Source organism: Oncorhynchus clarkii, chromosome 26, assembly GCF_045791955.1.
Source record: "Oncorhynchus clarkii lewisi isolate Uvic-CL-2024 chromosome 26, UVic_Ocla_1.0, whole genome shotgun sequence".
NCBI classification, from domain to species: Eukaryota; Metazoa; Chordata; class Actinopteri; order Salmoniformes; family Salmonidae; genus Oncorhynchus; species Oncorhynchus clarkii.
The window spans coordinates 4558123-4583173 of NC_092172.1; the positions used below are offsets into that span (position 1 = coordinate 4558123).

At 40.8% G+C, this 25051-nt stretch overlaps 1 protein-coding gene across 1 annotated transcript in view; it reads right to left on the minus strand.

Moving 5' to 3' along the window:
- Positions 1-25051, minus strand: part of LOC139385291 (sodium- and chloride-dependent glycine transporter 2-like) — a 51047-nt gene that overhangs the window by 21073 nt on the left and 4923 nt on the right. Inside the window, exons 2-11 of the mRNA XM_071130453.1 lie at positions 22940-23436; positions 22738-22746; positions 21508-21646; positions 20175-20306; positions 19821-19994; positions 16192-16342; positions 15578-15710; positions 15229-15363; positions 15003-15106; positions 682-806 (exon numbers count right to left, since the gene is read on the minus strand). Of these exons, the coding sequence (XP_070986554.1) occupies positions 682-806; positions 15003-15106; positions 15229-15363; positions 15578-15710; positions 16192-16342; positions 19821-19994; positions 20175-20306; positions 21508-21646; positions 22738-22746; positions 22940-23436 (1599 nt within the window). The remainder of the gene's footprint in view (positions 1-681; positions 807-15002; positions 15107-15228; positions 15364-15577; positions 15711-16191; positions 16343-19820; positions 19995-20174; positions 20307-21507; positions 21647-22737; positions 22747-22939; positions 23437-25051) is intronic.

Sequence of the window (25051 nt, forward strand, 5' to 3'; positions counted from 1 at the left end):
TACCTCAGGTGAGAAAAACCTTGAGACTTCCTTAATATTAGATTTTGTGCATCAGCTGTTGTTTACAAACATACACAGTCAACCACCCCTTGTCGTAGCAGAAGCGGCTGTTCTATCTTGCCAATGCAGCGTTAACTCCGACCAGCTGTATGTTGTCTATGTCGTCGTTCAGCCACGACTTGGTGAAACATAAGATATTACAGTTTTTAATGCCCCATTGGTAGGATATTCGTGATCATAGCTCGTAGATTTTTCTTATCCAATAATTGTACGTTGGCTAATAGTAGGTGGTAGGAGGCAGATAACCTACTCGCTGTCGGATCCTTACAAGGCACCCCGAACCGTGTCCCTGATATCTCTGTCTCTTTCTCATGCGAATCATGTGATTTGGACCTTGTCAGGTATCTGAAGTAAATCCTTTGCGTCCAACTCGTTAAAGAAAAAATCTTCATCCAGTACGAGATGAGTAATCGCTGTCCTGATATCTAGAAGCTCGTTTTGGTCATAAGAGAAGGTGGCAGAAATATTATGTTCAAAATAAGTTACAAATAACGCGAAAAAAACACAATCGGTTATGAGACGGTAAAAAGGCAGCCATCTCCTCCGGCGCCAAATCATTTCAAATACTTTATCTGTATTTGGATTTTTCAAGGATTTTACCTATATAAATGTTTAATTTACCTTCATCTGCCACCTTCTCAATGGGCACCTTCAGTTCATGGGCCATGAATCCAATGACGGAGAAGATGACGAACCCAGCGAATATACTGGTGGCACTGTTAACTATGCACACGATGATGGTGTCCCTAAACAAGAGGAGAGGGACAAGAAAGGGATGTAAATGTTACAGGGCTGTGACACATACAGTATTGGAGAACTTGGAATATTTTGGGAGTATTATCACACACAAGTGAGTGGCTATGTGTTGGTAATTGTTATTATGTGTCAACAGAACCTAAGGATGTTCCAAGTGTTTTACAGGATCTTTTACATATCTATATACCATTGCCATGTGTGAAAATGAATAAATTAATGAATACATAAATTAACTATCTTCTGTGCAGTCTTATCCAAATGCATACAATTTGTGGAGAGGTTCAACAGTTCCCTCTAGTGAGAATACTATGGCCTCATACCAAGGGAGAGAGTATACTGTGCCAGTCTCTGCTTATAGCAGTTTTACTTCTTGTTTATATGTTGTGCTATTGTCACGGTACTCAGTATCACAACACTCAAGTTATCATGGCAAGAAACAAAACATGAAGCAGACAGATTTTCATGATGACAATCGTATGTTGGAAATAAACAAACACGTAGCAAAGTGCATGCCCCGCCCACCTCAGGATTCCCCCTTTTCTAGCCATCATTTCCCTGAAATTTGTGAGGTGTAAATTCACTTGTCACAGAATTGTTGCTGGATAGATTTATTTCAAAAGAAAATCAATGTACATTTCAACTCTTGCTTGTACAATCATTGATTTTACAATCGTGCAAACGTCTGTTCTGACCACTGAAACTAGTTTCAAGTAAGGTGTCATATGTAAGGGATAGGCATGGTATAGACCTTCCAATGAAATGCTTATTTGCAGGTTCCTTCTCGACAATGCAACAACAATAAGAAATAATAAAAGATACAGATACAAACATAAAGTAAATGGCTCAGTAGAATAGAATAAACATTTTAGCATTAGTATAATACAAGAAGGGACAATTAATAGTCAAATATTTAAAAGTATTCGGGGGAAGGGGGATTGGGGGCAAGGAATTCAATTGCGTAATATTTAGCGATCATAATAAGAGTCTGGTGGTAGCAGTCGTGATGTTTGTGTAGTCCCCACAAGAAAAGTAAAATAACAACAATGGGGGGGGGGTTAGGATTAAGGTTAGAATGAGTGTGTGTGTGCGTATGTGTGTGTGTGTGTGTGTGTGTGTGTGTGTGTGTGTGTGTGTGTGTGTGTGTGTGTGTGTGTGTGTGTGTGTGTGTGTGTGCGTCTGTGTTAAGGTGCGGAGAGTCAGTGCAGGTGGTCGGTCTAGTTCAAGTGTTCAAGAGTCTTGTTCAACAGGCTTGTAAATAGAAACGGTCTCTGAGCTTGTTGGTATCAGACCTCATGCTCCGATACCGTCTCCCCGTCAGTAAGGGAGTCAACAGTTTATGGCTGGGGTGTGTGGGATCTTTGATGATGCTCAAATAAAATTACATTTGTCACATGCTTCATAAAAAAACAAGTGTAGACTAACAGGGTCCTTTTCCAACCATGCAGAATTGAAGATCAAGACATACATACAGAGTGAATAAGGAATAACAATAATGAGTAAAAATAACGTGAACAACGCCTTCAGTAAATATTCACACCCCTTTACTTATTCCACATTTTGCTGTGTTGCAGCCTGAATTTAAAACAAATTAAATATAGATTTTTTTGCACCCTCCTACACAAAATACCCCATAATGTCAAAATTAAACACTCTCCATATTTTTAAACATAGTGGTGGCTGCATCTGTTTATGGGTATGCTTGTACTCGTTAAGGACTGGGGAGTTTTTCAGGTTTAAAAAGAAACGGAAATGGAATTGAGCTAAGCACAGGCAAAACCCTAGAGGAAACCTGACTCAGACTGCTTTCCACCAGACACTGGGAGATGAATTCACCTTTCATGCATCCTTGTTTGCAATAATCTACACTGGAGTTGCTTACCAAGAAGACAGTGAATGTCCTGAGTGGCTGAGTTAGTTTCACTGAAATCTACACGAAAATCTATGGCAAGACCTGAAAATGGTTGTCTTGCAATGATGAACAATTCATTTGACAGAGCTTGAAGAATTTAGAAAAAGATTAGAGTGAAATACAGATTCCGTCATCTGTGGATCTGTTGATGTGGTATGCAAATTGGAGTGGGTCCATGGTGTCTGGGATGATGGTGCTGATGTGAGCCAAGACCAGGCTTTCAAAGCATTACATCACTGTAGATTGTGTGTGCTACAGTCATTTAGACAGGTTACCTTGGCATTCTTGGGCACTTTGAATCCAATCAGGAAGCCTTTTGTGGCTAGCTCATCCAGTTCTATTGACTATTGTGTCACCATGGATACTCCAGCTGTTTTCAAAGTAAAGAGCTTGGACTGTTATATATAAACGTTCGAAGCCTGATGTCTAAACTGAACTTTCTGGATGTCTGGGTGCATGACACTAGCCCAGATGCTCTGGTTATCTCAGAGACCTGGCTGAATGATTCGATAATGGATAAGTATGTTGCCATTGCGGACCACAACATGTTCAGATGTGATAGACTTTAAAAGGAGGCAGGGGTGGCTATATATGTAAGATCTTCTCTTATGGCATCATGATTGTAGCATCTCTGTCCACAACATGTGAGAGCTGTTGGCTATAAAGCAGCCATAAGCCAAAATATGAAAATTTGTATTGCTGCGGTATATTACCCTGGCGGAGGCTGTTGGTATTATTTTTGATGATCGATTTTTGATTATCCTTTCTGGTATCTGAACTGGTTGTGTTAGGAGATCTAAATCTTGATTGGTTTATACATGCCTCAGATCAGTTTAAGAATATCGGTCTTGAGTTCTACTTGACTCAGCTGATAATGAAACCCACTTGGATTAATATAAAAAAACAAGCAAACCTTATCCTGACTAACCGTCCCCATAAGCATTGCCTAGTGGCGTTTTTGCAAATGATATCAGCGACCACTGCATTATTTCTTGCATTAGAGCAGGTATTCCCAATGCCGTCGGGGGTACGCTAAATATGTGATTCACCTTCTTTTTTCTTAAAAAAAAAAAAAAAATATATATATATATATATATATATATATATATATATATATATATATATTTAAAAATATATATTCTTCAAATTTTCAAATAGTCCATTTATATTTTCCAACGGGGCTATACATTTGGGTGAGGGTTTTTTCTCACCTGAGTATGCTTGTTTCACTGCTAAAAATAAAATGAAACCATCTAGTGAACAGCTAAATAACAACACAATGTTGAATACAGGTAGCCTAGTCAAATAATGAACATCCAATCCCATAAACCGTTACTCTGTCACGGGAATTCCACTAACCGTCCGTATGTAGCCAAACGTAGCTGCTGCTCATGTTGGTATCTGTACAGATGGCGCAAAAGCCAAGACAGGGAGACATAGTGGAGTGGTAACGCGCGTGCAAGCAGTTGCTCCAGACGCCACTTGGGTACACTGCAGCATCTACCGAGAGGCTCATGTTGCCAAGGGAATGCCTGAAAGCTTGAAAGACGTTTTGGACACTACAGTGAAAATGGTTAACTTTGTTAAAGCAAGGCCCCTGAACTCTCGTGTATTTTCTGCACTAGGCAATGATATTGGGAGCGACCATGTAACGTTTTTACAACACACAGAAGTGCGCTGGTTATCAAGGGGCAAAGTATTGACACGCTTTTTTTTTAATTGAAAGAAGAGCTTAAAGTTTTCTTTACTGGCCATATTTTTACTTGTCTGACCGCTTGCATGATGACAAGTTTCTCACACGACTGGCCTATCTGGGTGATGTTTTTTCTTGCCTGAATGATCTGAATCTGGGATTACTGGGAATCTCTGCAACTATATTCAATGTGTGGGACAAAATTGAGGCTATGATTAAGAAGTTGGAGCTCTTCTCTGTCTGCATTAACAAGGACAACACACACAACCTTCTATCATTGTACGATGTTTTTGTGTGCAAATGAACTCAAGCTTATGGACAATGTCAAATGTGATATAGTGAAGCACCTGAGTGATTTGGGTGCGCAATTACGCAGGTACTTTCCCAAAACGGATGACACAAACAACTGGATTCATTATCCCTTTCATGCCCTGCCTCCAGTCCACTTACCGATATCTGAACAAGAGAGCCTCATCGAAATTGCAACAAGCGGTTTTGTGAAAATTTAATTTAATCAGAAGCCACTGCCAGATTTCTGGATTGGGCTGTGCTCAGAGTATCCTGCCTTGGCAAATCGAGCTGTTAAGACACTGATGCCTTTTGTAACCACGTACCTATGTGAGAGCGGATTCTCAGAAAAGAGTGGATTCTCTGAAAATTATTTAAGACGGAGACTCTCTCCCAATACAACCCAACATTGCAGAGTTATGTGCATCCTTTCAAGCACACCCTTCTCATTAACCTGTAGTGAGTTATTCACCATTTTCTATGAACAAATAAGGTTTTATATGTAAGATGGTTAAATAAAGAGCAAAATGATAGATTATTATTATATTATTATATGTACCCTGGTCCTATAAGAGCTCTTTGTCACTTCCCACGAGCAGGGTTGTGACAAAAACTCACACTCATTCTTATGTTCAATAAATGCATTGTATAGTGTGTGTGTGGCAGGCTTACAATGATGGCAAAAAAATATATTTGAGAGTGCACTGACCCTGGTGCTAGAGGGGGTATGCAGCTGGAGTTTGAATGTTTGAAGGGGTATGGGCCCATGAAAAGTTTGGGAACCACTGCATTAGATATACTAAATTGAAAAACTCTGACCGTCATATAATTGTGGAGAGAATTTCTTTTTAAATCTCACCCTAGTTTGTTCATGATCTACAGTATATTATTCAGAGCTTTTTTCTACTAGTTGTATACCAGATTCTGTTGTGGCACTTACATTTTTCACATCTATTTTTAGCTCTCTGGCTGATAAACATGCCCCTTTCAAGCAACTAAGAGTCAAAAAGCGATCTAACCCATGGTACTCTCCTGTACCATCAGACCTTCTCTTGATAAGAAATCAAGCCTGGGCCAAGGCTAGACAAACTGGCCCGCTAGCTGATTGCCAGCTACTTAGGCCATTGAGAAATAGGTGCACTGCCTCTGTTATTTGATGTGTGTCCTAGTGTTATTGTCAAAGAGTGTTATTTGACGTGTATCTTTTTGGACACACAAAGACCCAAACGGCCTTCCATAGTATGTTGTGAAGCTAATAACAGTGACACTATTACTGTGTAACTCCGGTAGGGCAACATCTGATCAATAGCACACTTTTTAACGTTAGTGTGTACTAGTGCTAGACCAGTCGCGAAAGCCAAAATCACACAAGACAGAGAACGGTTGATTGTCAAGGGCAATGAATTCCGTTACCTTGGCGTTAATGGATTTCGCTTTTAAGTTGTCTCGCTGAAATGGTCTTACTCTTTCAAATGACTGTTCGACTTGTTGACTGCCCGATCCACACAGCAGACATTGTGGGCTAGGTTAGGAATGCTGTGTTGCAGGTGTAGCGCAAATTTTACGTGCCGTCATTACGTCATGTACCTACTGTGCGTTATATAGATATGCATTTCAGCTTTGACATCGTTTTTTCACATCGGCGTTAAACTAGACATCTGGCTGATTCCGATGTTGGCATTTTTAGCTAATATAGTCTGAATCCGATACGTTCACCGATATATTGTGCATCTCTAGAAGAAAGATATTTGTTTCTGGCCATTTTGAGCCTATACTCGAACCGACAAATGCTGATGCTCCAGATACTCTACTAGTCTAAAGAAGGCCAGGTTTATTGCTTCTTTAATTAGGACAACAGTTTTCAGCTTTGCTAATATCATTTAAAAAAGGGTTTTCTAATGATCAAATAGCCTTTTAAAACGATAAACTTGGATTAGCTAACACAATGTGCCATTGGAACACAGGAGTGATGGTTGCTGATAATGGGCCTCTGTACGCCTATGTAGATATTCCATAAAGAATCTAATAATTATTGTAATGATAGGCTTCACTGTGCAGTTGTTTCCGAGTGCCCTAGAGAAAAAAGCGTGTGCAGATTCGTTCAATCCAAAGCCTACATGTAAAGAATATTAAAGAATGCATCAGAGATTTGTATTTCTTGCAACTTTCTGAGGATCTAACGGCATGGGAATGCCTGTGTCTACCACTTTGTGTAGCCAGTTAGCGATGCTGAAACAGTCTTTTCCATAAAACCTTCCAAAATTAAATATTAATAACTGCACAAAGTAGGCAAATCATGATGATTTGTATCACTCAGGGGGTCTTTTATTTAGCAAACTCTGCTATTGCGCATGCAGTAAAGAAACACCTCCAGACTCTTGAGGTGTACAATCAGGGACGTCATGCACCCAAAAATCTAAGGGGGCATAGAGAATCTCGTATTTTCAAACACCTGAAACAGCTTTTTCCTGCAATCAAGAGCCATAATCAGTACGCTTAATTCTATGTCAAAAATATGTCTATTTTTCTGCATATCTAAGCATAACTCTTGAGCTGTCTGTATCCTCCTGACAGGTGGTTATTTAAAAAAAAAAATGTCATATGCTTCTCTGCATCTCTGCTAAAATCTGTGGGAAAGATTGAAAGGAATGAGTCTTATTCAGTACATTTAGTTATTCCTTGCTTTTCTAAAGTCTACCAACCTTGCCAGCAGGATAGGACACAGGTAACTGCCAAAATAATGGAAACACTTGAGTAAATTAAGGATACAAAGTATATTGAAAGCAGGTGCTTCCACACATGGTTCCTGAGTTAATTACGCAAATAACATCCCATCATGCTTAGGGTCATGTATAAAAATGCTTGGCAGACCATTATTTTGGCTACCATAGCTATGCCCCCATATAATGACAAATTGCTCTATCCATAGGGCACGAGTGGTCACTGAATGGCTTGATGAACATGAAAACATGCCATGGTGGTCTGTCACCATTATCTGAACCAAATTGAACACTTATGGGAGATTCTGGAGCGGTGCCTGAGACAGCGTTTTCCAGCACCATCGACAAAACCCCAAATTATGGAAATGTCTCATGAAAAATCCCTCCAATAGAGTTCCAGACACTTGTAGAATCTATGCCAAGGTGCATTGAAGTTGTTCTGGCTCATGGTGATCATGGTGAACTCCCTATTAAGATAATTTATGTCTAGTAAATAGTACAAATAAAGAAAAACCTTTGAATGTGTAGGTGTGTCGAAACTTTTGACTGGTACTGTATATATAGTACGAGTCAAAAGTTTGGACACACCTACACATTCAAGGGTTTTTCTTTATTTTGACTATTTCCTACATTGTAGGATATTAGTGAAGACATCAACACTATGAAATAGCACATATGGAAACATGTAGTAACCAAAAAAGTGTTAAACAAATATGTTATATTTGATATTCTTCAAAGTAGCCACCCCTTGCCTTGATGACAGCTTTGCACACTCTTTGCATTCTCTCAAACAGCTTCATGAGGTAGTCACCTGGAATGCATTTCAATTAACAGGTGTGCCTTATTAAAAGTTAATTTGTGGAATTTATTTCCTTCTTAATGCATTTGAGCCAATCACTGATTAGGGATATGTGTTATGACAAGGTATGGTTGGTAAACAGAAGATAGCCATATTTGGTAAAAGTCCAAGTACGTGTAATTTAATATGTTTATTGTTTGTCTATCTTTTTTATGTATTTGTCTACAACAAGTTTATATATATTTACAACAAGCAAGGGGACGATATCAGAATAGGGGCATTGGGGAATAATAACATATTGTACGGAATACAGTTGTACTGTAGTGAAGCCGTCTCTAGAGTAATGCAAGGTCTCTTTCATGATCATGTGAAACGACAATTGCTATGGAAATGCTGGGATGTGTTTTCAATGATGTTAAAGGTAATTATGATGCAACGATAACGGTGATACGATATGGATTACAATTATCATCATGAATATTATGGCTAAACGCACTACATGTTACACACATAGACACTCTACCATGCAAATTGTCTGAGTTATTTTTTACACATTATAGTCTTACTCTTATACAGGCATCGTACACACTCTCACTAAATCACATCCAATGTCATACATATCAACCTACTCAGATTTACTACACACATAATATCTTGTCTCAATTTTCTAGCATCTGTGGCATTGGCTCACAGGCAAACAGGCAAGGGAATAAAACAAATATTGCTAGAACCTATTTCTTGAATTCAAAATATCAGACATTTGAAATCTCTAATTTTGACCGTCATATAACTCTGATGGTAGTAACTTTACAAGCACTAATTATGGTCAGACTGAGAATAGTATCTAGTTATGGTAAAGGGTGAAATAAGTATAGCCAGTTATAATTGTAACGGTTTATCAGATTATAAAAAAAGAAGATCAGTCTTTACATGGCTAAAAGAAAAGAAATACAACATATACTGTTTACAGGAAACTCACTCTATATCCTTAGATGAAGATGCGTGGAAAAGGGAATAGGGTGGTGAAATAATTTTCTGTCATGGACAAAGGAACTCAAAAGGTGTGATGATATTAATTAACAAAAATGTAGATCTGAATGTGCATAGTTAGGAATGATTCGGAAGGAAGGTGGATCTTTTTTAATACGAAAGTGGACGAAAAAGAGATTTGGCTCGCAATCTGTGGATTCTATTCGATTAGATAGAAATTGTATGTTAAACATCACAGCAGAGTTGAAAGATATGTGTTGCGTAGAAACCCGGAGAGGGTGGCAAGCAGAGATAGATGGGATGGGCTGAGGGAAGCTGAGGGTTGGTATGTGGAACTGGAGACAAGTGGGAGTTGAGTTTCTGTGTGGGAGATAGAATGATGGTCAAAGATTAAAGTTTTTTTTTTTAAGTAAAAATAAAACATAATAAAAAGTACATTTGAATGACACTTGAGGGGCAGTGTTTTTACAATTAATGCCGGTTTGCCTGAGGCTGATGCCGTGCAGGTGTTTGTACACATGCATATACACACACTCTCATTCAAATAAACACATTCAAGAACACACACATACATGTAATAGTGCCAGACATGCACACAAACATATACAGTTGGCATTGCTGTTATGATTTCAGATGTCCTTTTTGTTGTTATTTTTTGCATTGTTGTTTGAGGTTTTCTTCTGTCTTTTTCTTTTATCTCTTTAGTTAATTGTCTTGGTTGTTGGTGCATTGGGGGGTTCTTGGGGGTGGGGAATTGAATTAATTAAAAATGTATTTTTTTCTTGTTGGGGGGGGCTGTGGGAGGGGTCTCAGATGGTTGAGGGGCAGCTATTAGGGAACTGTGTGGGGATCTTGGAGGGTTTGGGTTCAAGTTTTTTGTCCTGATGCGAGATCTGTCAACGTGCCCTTGAGCAAAGCATTGACCCTGTACGCTTCTGTGTGTCACTCTGAATGGGAGTCTGTTGGATGACTGGTATGATGATGTAGTTGTTGAGCGGCTTAACTGTAGGTATATTGTAAGTTTCGAGTATATTCAATAAAATAAAAAATAAAATTAACAAATAAAAATAAAACATCTCAAGACATCAAGTTAAAACTTGGTCGCAAATGTGTCTTCCAAATGGACAATGACCCCAAGCACACTTCCAAAGTTGTGGCAAAATGGCTTAAGGACAACAAAGTCAAGGTTTTGGAGTGGCCATCACAAAGCCCTGACCTCAATCCTATAGAAAATGTGTGGGCAGAACTGAAAAAGCGCTTGCGAGCAAGGAGGCCTACAAACTTGCCTCAGTTACACCAGCTCTGTCAGGAAGAATGGGCCAAAATGCACCAAACTTATTATGGGAAGCTTGTGGAAGGCTACCCGAAACGTATGACCCAAGTAAAACAATTTAAAGGCAATGCTACCAAATACTAATTGAGTGTATGTAAACTTCTGATCCACTGGGAATGTGATGAAAGAAATAAAAGCTGAAATAAATCGTTCTCTCCACTATTATTCTGACACTTCACATTCTTAAAATAAAGTTGTGATCCTAACTCACTTTAGACAGGGAATTTTTACAAGGATTAAATGTCAGGAATTGTGAAAAACTGAGTTTAAATGTATTTGCTTAAGGTGTATGTAAACTTCCAACTTCAACTGTATATATATTCAAAAGTTTGGGGTCACTTAGAAATGTCCTTGTTTTTGAAAGAAAAGCATTTTCTTTTGTCCATTAAAATAACATCAAATTGACCAGAAATACAGTGTAGACATTGTTAATGTTGTAAATGACTATTGTAGCTGGAAACTGCCATTTCTGGGAGGAATGGCCCTAGCCCTCACCCTCTGATCCAACAGGTCCCAGACGTGTTCAATGGGATTGAGATCCGGGCTCTTCACTGTCCATGGCAGAACACTGACATTCCTGTCTTGCAGGAAATCACGCACAGAACGAGCAGTATGGCTGGTGGCATTGTCATGCTGGAGGGTCATGTCAGGATGAGCCTGTAGGAAGGGTACCACATGAGGGAGGAGGATGTCTTCCCTGTAACGCACAGCGTTGAGATTGCCTGCAATGACAACAAGCTCAGTCCGATGATGCTGTGACACACCGCCTCAGACCATAACGGACCCTCCACCTCCAAATCGATCCGGCTCCAGGCCTCGGTGTAATGCTTATTCCTTTGACGATGAACGCGAATCCAACCATCACCCCTGGTGAGACAAAACCGTGACTCGTCAGTGAAGAGCACTTTTTTGCCAGTCTTGGCTGGTCCAGCGACTGTGGGTTTGTGCCCATAGGCAACAATGTTGCCGGTGATGTCTGGTGAGGACCTGCCTACAAGCCTACAAGCCAGGCCTACAAGCCCTCAATCCAGCTTCTCTCAGCCTATTGGGGACAGTCTGAGTACTGACGGAGGGATTGTGCGTTCCTGGTATTACTCGGGCAGTTGTTGTTGCCATCCTGTACCTGTCCCGCAGGTGTGATGTTTGGATGTACCGATCCTGTGCAGGTGTTGTTACATGTGGTCTGCAACTGTGAGGCGAATCAGCTGTCCGTCCTTTCTCCCTGTAGCACTGACTTAGGCGTCTCACAGTACGGACATTGCAATTTATTGCTCTGGCCACATCTGCAATCCTCATGCCTCCTTGCAGCATGCTTAAGGCACGTTCATGCAGATGAGCAGGAACCCTGGGCATCTTTCTTTTGGTGTTTTTCAGAGTGAGTAGAAAGGCCTCTTTAGTGTCCTACGTTTTGATAACTGTGACCTTAATTGCCTACCATCTGTAAGCTGTTAGTGTCTTAACAACCGTTCCACAGGTGCATGTTCATTAATTGTTTATTGTTCATTGAACACGCATGGGAAACAGTGTTTAAACGCTTTACAATGAAGATCTGTGAAGTTATTTGAATTTTTATGAATTATCTTTGAAAGACAGGGTCCTGAAAAAGGGACGTTTCTTTAAAAAAAAGTGTTTTACCCCATTTCTCCCCATTTTCGTGGTATCCTCTTAGTAATTACTATCTTGTCTCATCGCTACAACTCCCGTACGGGCTCGGGTGAGACGAAGGTCAAAAGCCATGCGTCCTCCAATACACAACCCAACCAAGCCGCACTGCTTCTTAACACAGCGCGCCTCCAACCCAGAAGCCAGCCGCACCAATGTGTCGGAGGAAACACCGTGCACCTGGCTACCTTGGTTAGCGAGCACTATGCCAAGTCGCTGGTGCGCGATGAGACAAGGATATCCATACCGGCCAAACCCTCCCTAACCCGGACAACGCTACGCCAATTGTGCGTCGCCCCACGGACCTCCCGGTCGCAGCCGGCTGCGACAGAGCCTGGGCGCGAACGCAGAATCTCTGGTGACACAGCTAGCACTGCGCCACCCGGGAGGCCTGGACGTTTCTTTTTTTTCTGAGTTTATATCGTCAGGATCTCCGAGATTTGATGTTGTTCTCCTAACATTTTTAAATTGGGAGCACCAGTGCTCTCAATTATTATAATTTACAAAGTACATTTAAACCAGGTGCTTCCACACATGCTGAGGGTTATGTATAAAAATGTCCAGTTGCCCATTATTTTGGCTACCATGGCTAGAAGAGATCTCAGTGGCTTTGAAAGAGGGATCTCAAAGGAGCATAGGGGGTTTAAAGTGTGTGTGTGTGTGTGTGTGTGTGTGTGTGTGTGTGTGTGTGTGTGTGTGTGTGTGTGTGTGTGTGTGTGTGTGTGTGTGTGTGTGTCTGTGTGTGTGTGTTTTCGTTTGTTTTAACACCACCGGTGCATGTAATCTCCCGTTAGTAATGTCCAATTCCAACACACAGCTTCGTGTTAAATTCTGCCTGTTGATTGCAATTGGCCTGTATGGTAAAAAAAAAAAAAGGTGGCATGTGTTGTTTCAAAAAATACATTTTTTAAATATTTGAAATTACCTGAATTCCCACAAAAATTCCTGGATATTATTGATTTCATGTCTCTCATTCAAAGTGCTCTGTAGTTTGTTGGTAGAGCAAGGCACTTGCAATGCCAGGATAGTGGGTTTAATTCCTGGAACTACCCATACGTGAAATGTATGCACGAATGACTGTAAGTCACTTTGGATAACAGCGTCTGCTAAATTGTATATATTTATACATTATATATATACACTGCTCAAAAAAATAAAGGGAACACTTAAACAACACAATGTAACTCCAAGTCAATCACACTTCTGTGAAATCAAACTGTACACTTAGGAAGCAACACTGATTGACAATAAATTGCACATGCTGTTGTGCAAATGGAATAGACAACAGGTGGAAATTATAGGCAATTAGCAAGACACCCCCAATAAAGGAGTGGTTCTTCAGGTGTGGACCACAGACCACTTCTCAGTTCCTATGCTTCCTGGCTGATGTTTTGGTCACTTTTGAATGCTGGCGGTGCTTTCACTCTAGTGGTAGCATGAGACGGAGTCTACAACCCACACAAGTGGCTCAGATAGTGCAGCTCATCCAGGATGGCACATCAATGCGAGCTGTGGTAAGAAGGTTTGCTGTGTCTGTCAGCGTAGTGTCCAGAGCATGGAGGCACTACCAGGAGACAGGCCAGTACATCCGGAGACTTGGAACGTTCTGCTGCCTGCAACATCCTCCAGCATGACCGGTTTGGCGGTGGGTCAGTCATGGTGTGGGGTGGCATTTCTTTGGGGGGCCGCACAGTGTGCTCGCCAGAGGTAGCCTGACTGCCATTAGGTACCGAGATGAGATCCTCAGACCCCTTGTGAGACCATATGCTGGTGCGGTTGGCCCTGGGTTTCTCCTAATGCAAGACAATGCTAGACCTCATGTAGCTGGAGTGCGTCAGCAGTTCCTGCAAGAGGAAGGCATTGATGCTATGGACTGGCCCGCCCGTTCCCCAGACCTGAATCCAATTGAGCACATCTGGGACATCATGTCTCGCTCCATCCACCAACGCCACATTGCACCACAGACTGTCCAGGAGTTGGAGGATGCTTTAGTCCAGGTCTGGGAGGAGATCCCTCAGGAGACCATCCGCCACCTCATCAGGAGCATGCCCAGGCGTTGTAGGGAGGTCATACAGGCACGTGGAGGCCACACACACTACTGAGCCTCATTTTGACTTGTTTTAAGGACATTACATCAAAGTTGGATCAACCTGTAGTGTGGTTTTCCACTTTAATTTTGAGTGTGACTCTAAATCCAGACCTCCATGGGTTGATAAATTTGGTTTCCATTGATAATTTGTGTGTGATTTTGTTGACAGCACATTCAACTATGTAAAGAAAATAGTATTTAATAAGAATATTTCAGTCATTCAGACCTAGGATGTGTTATTTTAGTGTTCCCTTTATTTTTTTGAGCAGTGTATTTTCATTCTGATGTAATTACATTGTGTGGTTGTGTGCAGTCAACATTTGATACATTTTCAAAATCCCAAAAGTGTTGAATATCTTGCTCCATTATACAGCTGTTACATTTATCAGAACTGTATTTTTGACCTTTTATACATTTTGACGACCCTTTCTAAAACAACCGTATGTTGTCATAGAATCACATGTTTACCTTCAAAGCTACATAACATAGTATGTTACATAAAGCAGGTTGCTGTGACGACAGCAATTTGAGTCTGCGTCGTGTTGATTGGTAACCTCACTCCTCAGTTTGAAATGTCTCTACCCGCTCCATAGCTTTACGGTGGCGCAGCTGGCTAAGATGTTGTCAAGAGGGCGGTCCATGTGATTGCGAGACAGAGGATTCGAGATCACTCCCAGTGGCGGGAGAAGTGAGAAGTGCTTACCTGTAGCAGTTGTTGTGGAACTTGTTGTAAGAAGACAGTGTGATGAGGCCTCCCCAGGCTGCTGACAGAGAGAAGAAGATCTGGGTGGCAGCATCCTTCCACACCTAGAGTAACACACACTCACTGTTAGACACAGAAGGATGGGCGGAGAAATGTGTGTGTGTGAACGCATTTGTCTGTGAGTCTATTTGTGTGCCTGTGCGCACTTACGTGTGTGTATGTATACCTTAGCATCATTGAGTTTCTCCCACTTGGGTGTGATGAAGTAGAGGATGCCGTCACCAGCCCCTGGGAGGGTCACTCCTCTGAACAACAGAATGACCAGAACCACATAGGGGAACGTAGCTGTGAAATACACCACCTAGGAGATGGGAGAGTTAGCAGGTTGTGTGATAATGCACTGATTCAACACTTTCAGTTTAAAAACAAACCCACTAGAGGGCAACATTACATATTAATTCACAGAACTAAACACTTTCTTTTATGGTTCTGGGATTTCACAGAGGGAAATTATTCTAATCCAAAGGAGGTTAAAGGAGGTACCACATGAGCAGAGAGAGAGATATTTATCTTACTTTCCCTGATGACTTGATTCCTTTGGCCAGGGAGAGGTAGACTATCAACCAGGCCAGCAACAAGCAGCCTGCGAGGGGCCAGCGGATGTCTCCAGGGTACTCTATCCCTTTGGAGATGTGCAAGACATTATACCTAGAGAGAGAGAGAGGGAGAGAGAGAGGGGAAGAGAGAGAGAGAGAGAGAGAGAGAGAGAGGGGGCGAGAGAGAGGGGGCGAGAGAGAGATAGAGAGGAGGTTATTTCCCAATCACATAAAATAGCTATTTCAGATCTGACATTTATTATTCCTACATGTCAATCAATAGCGGGAAATCATAGTGTCTATACAGCCCAATAACTGTGGCCTAATTATGTTAGAAAGGAAACCAACATTTACAGTATAGTATGAGAAATCACAAGTATCATCAGCCAGCAGGTCTACTTCAAACATAGAACCTCTATGTAAATATGATGCAAGTTATTATTATTATTATTTTTTTATTACTATATTTTTATTGAATCTTTTTTTTGCTGTTGTATTGTTGGCAAGGAGAGCTTGCAAGTATGCATTTCATTATACTGTGTACACTACACTGTATCCTTTGCATATGAAAAATAAACTTTGATTTGACTTACTTGAAGTACTCCTCGCTGGGGCTGACGTAAGTTTTGTTATCCGGATAGGTCATGTTAACCAGTTTGGTCAGGTTTCCAATGGCTTGAGCCGACAGGCAGAACGAGCTGTTCTTTACAGAGGTGATGTTTTTATCATGGAGGATGCACGTGTCTGTCACAACCAGGACAGACAGACAGACAGGTTTACATTCACTGTATCGAATCAGAGAAAATAAATATCTCAACAGTGACAGACAGACAGACATCTTTATAATCTGGTTTAAAAACTGTATCAACTCTCACAATGTTCTCAGGTGGTGGGTATAATGTAGAATAGATTCTTGCCCAGCATGTTTTATATGTGTAATGGTTATTTTTCTTGTAACAGACCTGTAAATACCAGCTGTGCTTATTATGAAATAACATTTTTTTCCCAAATGTAGCGTACACTTAGAATAAACGTAGAAACGTTCATCATGTTTGACAGAGTAGATCTAATTTCCCTTTGTATAATCATCATAAGTTTGTTATATTACCAATGAAACCTACGGGTTGACACAGCCTCAATGCCAGTGCAGACTCCTCAGAGGAGGAAGGGGATGACCATCATCCTCAGTGAATTTCATAAAAAAATGTAAACATTTAAAAATGTATCCTTTTTAGATAAAACTATACTAAATATAATCACGTCACCAAATAATTGATTAAAACACAATATTTTGCAAAGAAGGTCTACAGTAGCCTCAACAGCACTCTGTAGGGTAGCATGGTGTAGCTGGAGGACATCTAGCTTCCATCCTCTTATGAGTACATTGACTACAATACAAAACCTAGGAGGCTCATGGTTCTCACCCCCTTCCATAGACTTACACAGTAATTATGACAACTTCCGGAGGACATCCTCCAACCTATCAGAGCTCTTGTAGCATGAACTACATCTGACCCGATGTTACAGGAAGGCCATAAAGATCATCAAGGACATCAACCACCCGAGCAACTGCCTGTTCACCCCGCTATCATCCAGAAGGCAAGGTCAGTACAGGTGCATCAAAGCTGGGACCGAGAGACTGAAAAACAGCTTCTATCTCAAGGCCATCAGACTGTTAAACAGCCACCACTAACATTGAGTGGCTGCTGCCAACACACTGACACTGACACTGACTCAACTCCAGCCACTTTATTAATGGGAATTGATGGGAAATGATGTAAATATATCACTAGCCACTTTAAACAATGCTACCTTATATATTAATCTCATATGCATACGTATATACTGTACTCTATATCATCGACTGCATCCTTATGTAATACATGTATCACTAGCCACTTTAACTATGCCACTTTGTTTACATACTCACCTCATGTATATACTGTACTCGATACCATCTACTGTATCCTGCCTATGCTGCTCTGTACCATCACTCATTCATATATCCTTATGTACATGTTCTTTATCCCCTTACACTGTGTATAAGACAGTAGTTTTGGAATTGTTAGTTAGATTACTTGTTGGTTATTACTGCATTGTCGGAACTAGAAGCACAAGCATTTCGCTACACTCGCATTAACATCTGCTAACCATGTGTATGTGACAAATAAAATTTGATTTGATTTTGATTTGATTTGATTTGATTTTGAACTGACATGTTGTCAACCCAATCAAAGGATCAGAGAATTAATCTAATACTGAAAGCATAAGCTACAGCTAGCTAGCACTGCAGTGCAAAAAATGTGATGAGTAGTTGACTCAGAGAGAGAAAGAAAATAGTTTTCAACTAATTAATTTCTTCCTAAATGAAGGAGAAGCAAGAGAGAAATAGAGAGAGAGATTTAGATTTAGTTATATTACCTATGCTGCCTATGATGTTACTTTAGCTAACATGGTGACAATGATGTAGGCTGTGTGTAGCGGTTTGGCTTGGAAAGTTTTTTTTGCCTGGTCATACAACTGATGTCTTGTGCATTGAAGTCCACAAGTGAAGGGAAGAGGTGAAAGGAGGAGAGCACATAACGTAGATGCGAGAAGGAATACAATGTGGCTGCTATGAAACTGAGAACTGTATTTACCCATGATCAGGGGTGTAGTAGTCATTTTGGCCTGTTTATGAGTTGTGTATATGTTGTCTGACAAGGGTTGTTCTGACTTGTTTTGTACACTAGAGAGCACTATATGTTGGGGTCGTGGGTCACTGGTCATGTGTGCATATAGGTATCACAGGTGACCAGGAAGGTTTAACACAGGTGAGAGGAGAGCACATACAGTTCTTACCGTATAACATAGATGGCTTATAGAATGCATCTCTCTGCACCTTTTGTGTAGGAATATGGGTTTTGGAGCTATTTATATTTATATACGCAATAAATGGGAACGCCACCCCAAAAGAGTAACGTTTGGAAAGCTGATTTTTATGGACGCGTTATGGACAGCTCTCTCCTGTGCCAGAGGCAGTTCATAGGGGATCGCCACTACAAGGGGTGTATTAATTCAGCCGATTCTGTTGAAAACATATTTCTTAAAAAGAAGCAAGCAGAAGCAAAACGGGGATAAACATAACTGAATTTGTCCAAAAGAAACTCTTGTTTGCAACTGTTGGATTAATGATCACACCCACTGTCAGCTAGATGCAGGCAAGAGTGTGCAAGGCGGTATTGAATGCCACTGTCTGTATATGTATCACATCAAATTCTTCTCTCAACCTGTGTGCACCTACGTTGTAAACTCTCATTCATAGGCTAGGTTGTAACAAACCTCATGATGGGTATAGGGACAATTTGAGTAACCTATCGCTATTACATTTAACTGGGTGAATGGAATATGAATGACAGTCATCCAATATGCTGTAATAGAAATAAGGCCATGCTCATAAAAAAAAAAATCATCTGAAACGGCACTGACCGCCACTGATCAATGCTTTTCAAGGATACAGAGGAGAAAGACCAGGGAGAGTACAGTTACTGTAATTGACCAGGAGAGGGCAGTCTGGCGCACACTGCGGCACTGCAGCAACTATACTACAGTAAATGTGTCAAGCAAGCAACTTTTGTGCTGAATTCACTCAAATGCAACAGACAAAACAGGCATTTTCTTAATCAAATTTCGATTTTTATTTGTTTTCCCCATGCAACTGGGAGAAAATTATCCGGTCATACTGGGAGCCTTTCTTTTATCAATGTATCCTCTTTTTTAACAATAAATTGTAGCCCAATGTAACCTAAAAACAATTACTCATAATTGCACCAGTGCAAAACTAATTTGTCTACTTGGCCTACACCTTAATATGGAAAATACACATTTTGTATAACTGCTTTGTGCTCATGACGTGTTTAGGGTAGAATAAAGATATAATCAGGAGAAAAAATGTCACACATGTAACCTACACACAGTTGAAAAAAGAACTTGAGACCCACAGAAGAAATATAAAAATCTATATAATAAACCTAGTAAGCAAAAGTAGCACTTTTGGATGTAAATTAAACTCGAAAACAATGCTTAAAATAACTGGCCACTCGACACTATAGGTCAGGTTACAGAAAGAGACCTTAGCTGAGGGGTGCGTTCCGCATTGCGCAATGGTGATGGGATGCCTATGTGTATGTGTGTGCGCGCATGCATGATAGTGTGTGTGCGTTCTGGCGCATTGTGGTCTTACCTAAGAGAAGCATGTCTTTGTCCTTACAGTCCAACGTGTTCCACTCGTTCTTACAGTTAGCCCATGGCAGTGAGCCCTTCAACGAAGCGAACAGGTAGTACAGTGTCCAGCACATAATAATGTTATAGTATATGGCTATCAAGACAGATATTATCAACATGGCAATCCCGCAACCTAAAATAAATAAATGAGACGAAATATATAAATTACTCTTAAGCAGGCAGAGGAGCTTGATCAAAAGTTATTATATCATAATAGGTAGTTTTCATTTTTTTTCTGAAGTTAGAGTATGTTACATGTTTTAAATGCGTTACTTTATGAGTTTGGATCGCAGCCTGTATATGCGCAGTTTACCTTGCAGAGCCGGGATGGCTTTCCACACGGACACGGGGCCCTGGCTGGCAAACTGACCCAGGGAAACCTCCAATAAAAAGATAGGGATCCCGGCGAGGCACAACATTATCAGGTAGGGGATCAAAAAAGCACCTATATACACAGGGAAACGGGGAAGCATTTCAAAGTAGCGCACAGGTACAACTGAAAAGAGATTACTCAAACTTGGCACACATGATTTAAACAGAAGGCTATTAATAGACTTAATTCGACTTCCTTTCTCATGAAATAAAGATATTATGTATAGCTGGTAATAATTAAATAAATGTGACATATTACTAGGGCTATCTTCATTTCAATTTAGTTTGGTCTACACTCTATGCATTATTATATTGTAGTTACCTTACACAACTAATTAGGCTACATGCAAGGGAAGCAAATAAGTATAACACCTGCGTTGTAAACTTTCATTCATAGGTTAGGTTGTAGCAACCTCATGATGGGTATAGGGAAAATGTGAGTATCAGTATCATGCCTTAACCTATCGCTGTTACATCTAACTGGGTGAGTGGAATATGAATGACAGTTATCCAATATGCTGTAATAGAAAAAAGCTCATTAAAAAAATCACGTGTTATACTCATTTGCTTCCTTTGCATGTAGCCTAATTAGTTGTATAAGGTAATTAATGTGTGTAGACCAAACTAAATTGAAATGAAGATAGGCCTAGTAATAATAATAATTACAATAATATACATAACATTTTATTTACAGATCTGATTATCAATCATAAAGCCTAAATAAATGAACTAAAATCCACGAGAAAAGTAGTCTCCTAGAAGATGAAACATAATGTTAGCTAGACGCGTTCTAAAACTGTTTAGAAAATGTGTCATAATAAAAAGTCGCCTATTTTCTTTAAGAAGCAAAAGCAAACAAACAGGAAAGTCAAGAATATGTTTTCCGACACACATTTCAACTCCAATGATGTAGCCTAGCAAGTGAATGAATTCATGTATTTTCGTTTGACAATGTTATAATACGTTAAGCATACTGTTGTTTAAACAATGGCAAAACAACCATACAAATCATCCTGGATATGAACACAATTAAATCGACTTATTCCCATTGTGTTCCTCGAATTTCATTAAATCGTCAATTTCGTTCATATCAATTATGGGTGATGCCAGACATCTAAATCTATCATTGTGGAGCAATGGAATATCTAAGTCAAATAACACTGATACGTTTTGGGATACGTTTTATTTATTTTCCGCATTTTAGGTGCTTGTGCATTTACAACTTTAGTGACATTTGCAGTGCAGGTACATTCTCAACTCAACACTCCCCTTACCTCCACCATTTTGGAAGGCAAGGTATGGAAACCTCCACACGTTTCCCAGTCCCACGGCATAACCAACCATGGACAGGATGAAATCCAATTTATTAGTCCAGTTTCCCCTGGCCTTATTCTCATCTCCACTCTCGTCCTCCTGGGAAAAACAGTGGATTTGAGTGGTTTCATGTACATTAAGTAACCATATTGGACTTCAATTTAGTATAGCCTATCATTAAAACGTCTCAGATCCCAAACCCCTTGCCTTTCTGGGCGAACGACTCGTTTCGTTATTCGATCTATTAAATTGGCCACAAGTATAGGCTATTTGCAACAGTCAGAAAATACAAATGCACTCCGCTTCAACGCACACAATAATCGCGGGAATACCCATATTTGATTGATGCGAGCATTTTAAAACATGACAGGACAAATTCATCTGAATATTCATAAATACGGATCATTCAAATTTCCTCATTTCTGATTCCGTGCCAAGAGGGGTAGGAGAGAGGGGTAGGGAGACCGGGACCACGCTTATCAATGGAGCACTGTCAGAAAGGCGCACGGGCGGGAGACTAGAGTGAGAGGAGGGGAGAGAGGAGGAGAGTGGCGAGGAATGCCCTCGCGGGGATTGGAACAATGGGCAGAATGCGCAGCCTTATGTAACCCATTGCCAAGCGCTGTCATGGGTTTACTGAGACCAATCCCGAGAGAGCATGATGCGGGGTTTCTATCCCTCTTTCTATCTATACATGACACACGGAGCAGCGCAGTGCGGGGGGATATGCCATTACCGTACGCTGATACACAAACAACCATTTTACAGTAGGCATATTCCTTTATCTCACTGCAGTGGGGAGATTCTTTCCATTCAGCACTTTCAGGATGACGTTTTAGACCAACTTTTGGTGACAGAATTGTATCAAATAGATAGTCTATTCTAGCCAAAGGCAGAGGGTCAGAACATCGAAATCGATTGCCTACCTTTTTCGTTCTATATTTTGATAATTTCCTACAATAACTGGGAATTATTCTAAACTATTATATTGGTGAATTCTATTCGATTTATAGACAATTGCAACCTATGGTTACTGCATCTGGCCATCGCAAATGGAAACTCACTTGAATAGGCTATATAGATCATATTCTCTCAAATCACCCCTCAGCGTCAGGCTCCAGAGCTGGACTATCTCAGGAGTCCCATGGGACCGTAATTACAACTTCTCAGCCGCAGCATGTCACCCCCACCTCGGCCTCCTTATCCGTGAAAGACCCGATAACACCACAGCCAATTCTCTATCTTAATAGGCAATACAGGTTGCATGTCAGATAGATCACCATTCACTCCAAACCGCGGTTCGTCTTGTAATCCAGAAACCCCCCTCTAAGCTCTCCTGACCCCGGTTGGGCTATCCTCCCGTATCGAAACAATTCGTTTGAGCCCACTTACCCCCGTCACGGCGCCGGGCTGAACAGACGTGTTGCCATCTGCGCCCAGAATGATGGTGGTCTGACTCATGGTGGTCCAGTTGCCCGACGCATTGTTTTGATCCCCGGTAGCTCTAAGCGGGTCCCCGCACTGGACAGGGACAACCCGGGCAGCAGAACCACCAACTGAGCTGGTGGAATCCTTACGTAAGGCCGAGTTCGCAGCCACGGATCCAGGCACCGCCGGAGCGGCATTTTTAAATGTTCCATAGACTTTACTGACTTCTCCCGGTTTATTTTCCGTGGGACAGAAAGTTTTGCTCTCGTTGGATGGTGCTGGCTGAGGGGCGGGGTAAGCGGCGGACGTTTGGTTAAGGGCATTGTACGGTTTGTTGGCTGAAACTCCCACCGCCCCCTCCGGCTGGTGCAACGGTTTAAAACCGGTAGGAGCATTGGCCGGCTGTTTGGTCATCTCTCTCTGGTCGGAGAAATCCTGCAAAATGTCATTTACAGATGAGGCTTAGCACACAAGACAAGGGATAAAACAAATATATAAAAAGGTTTTACAAACAGAAACACTTTAAGATGCATTTACCAGGTCGGTGTTAGCACTACTAGGCTATGAATTGAGAATGAAATTATTTTAGCGCTACTATGTTCAGATCAAACCTATAGGCTAATCACCTACAATAAAAACGAATGCAGCAGTGGTGGTTGTTTCTGCAGTATTTTAAAAGCCCTTTGTCGCATGTTTTGGCTCCGCTGCTCTGGGCTTCAGATCACGGTCTGCGGGAGTTTGCTTCTCCTGTTCGCAAGATTCTTTAATTTTACGCCCCATTCCCCCCATGTCATTCAGCTCCACAGCTACTGATTTTTATGGGCAATAGACAAGCTGCCGGGCTCTTGACAGCTCCCCTCTCCCTGGCAGGCATGTATGATCACTGGCACCAGGCTACAGCTCTGAGAGGACTCGGGCGTGCAGAAATACAAATGACTATCTCCGCATATATACCCTAACCTAGAGGAAACAAAGCAATATAAGAGAGCGCGGGATTTCTAAACACAAACGTGCTACATTTAAATTGAAGTTTAAAAAAAATGTAAAAATAGATACCGTTTCTGCGTGTTTTATCTAGCACCTTGCATATAGGCTATTAAAAGGACACGCTCTGATTTCGTTTATCTTAAATTGAAAACAAATACATTCAAGACAAATAGCCCTACGTGTAGTCCTTGATTGGAAAATATCGAACGAAATACAAGTGTTTTCGATTGAACTTAATGCATCTTTTGCTCAGAGATTGCAAAGTGAATGCAAGTTCTGAAAAGTTTTTTGCACAATGGACAACGCGGCTACTAAATATAACCCATTATCCAGCACGCAGTTTGAATAAATGAAAATATTTCAACAAAACGAACTTAGACTGCTTCAACCATTTAGATAAATAAGATAAATTGAATGACAAATGTAATGTAGAATTTTTAAAAAAGAAACAAAGTATTTAGCCTACTCACCATTTGTGAAAATGCTTAAGACGTGCTGACGTTGAAAAACAGCTGTAAAGAGAACTGGAAGAAGTAGGAGTGGATTTGGCCGTGCTTAGTGGAAAGCTTTCTATACCTCAGTGGGAAAGATTGGGTTTGCGTCAGTGCGGAGCAAGGTGCCCTTCGCTTGACATTTTCTTGATAATAAGAGTTTGATAAATCATTGGCCTTGGATTCTGATTTTTAAAGCGACACCGGGCGAAGACGCGCAGGATCGTGCCCATGTTGTCCACGCACATGCCGCTCAGTGTGTGCGTGTTTGGACTGACTCATTCACCAGCTGATTAATAATACACTTTTCTCGAGGGCATGTATACGTACACACGCGCTAGGCAGGATTTGCATGTAGGTCTACATACATTTTGGGGATGGAGAATGCATGCAAGCACTGCAATTCGTGAGCGAAAATGTACCATTCGTGGGAGATACGACGACACTGATGGGGAAACTATTTCGTTAAATGGTTTCTATTTTTGCTAAACTACGGGGTTTATTGTGTTGTAAATATGCCTACTTTTATGCATTTATGCTATTGAACATTTCTTAAGAAAGTAATATGTTGAAAACTCTGAACATGTAGCTTAACATC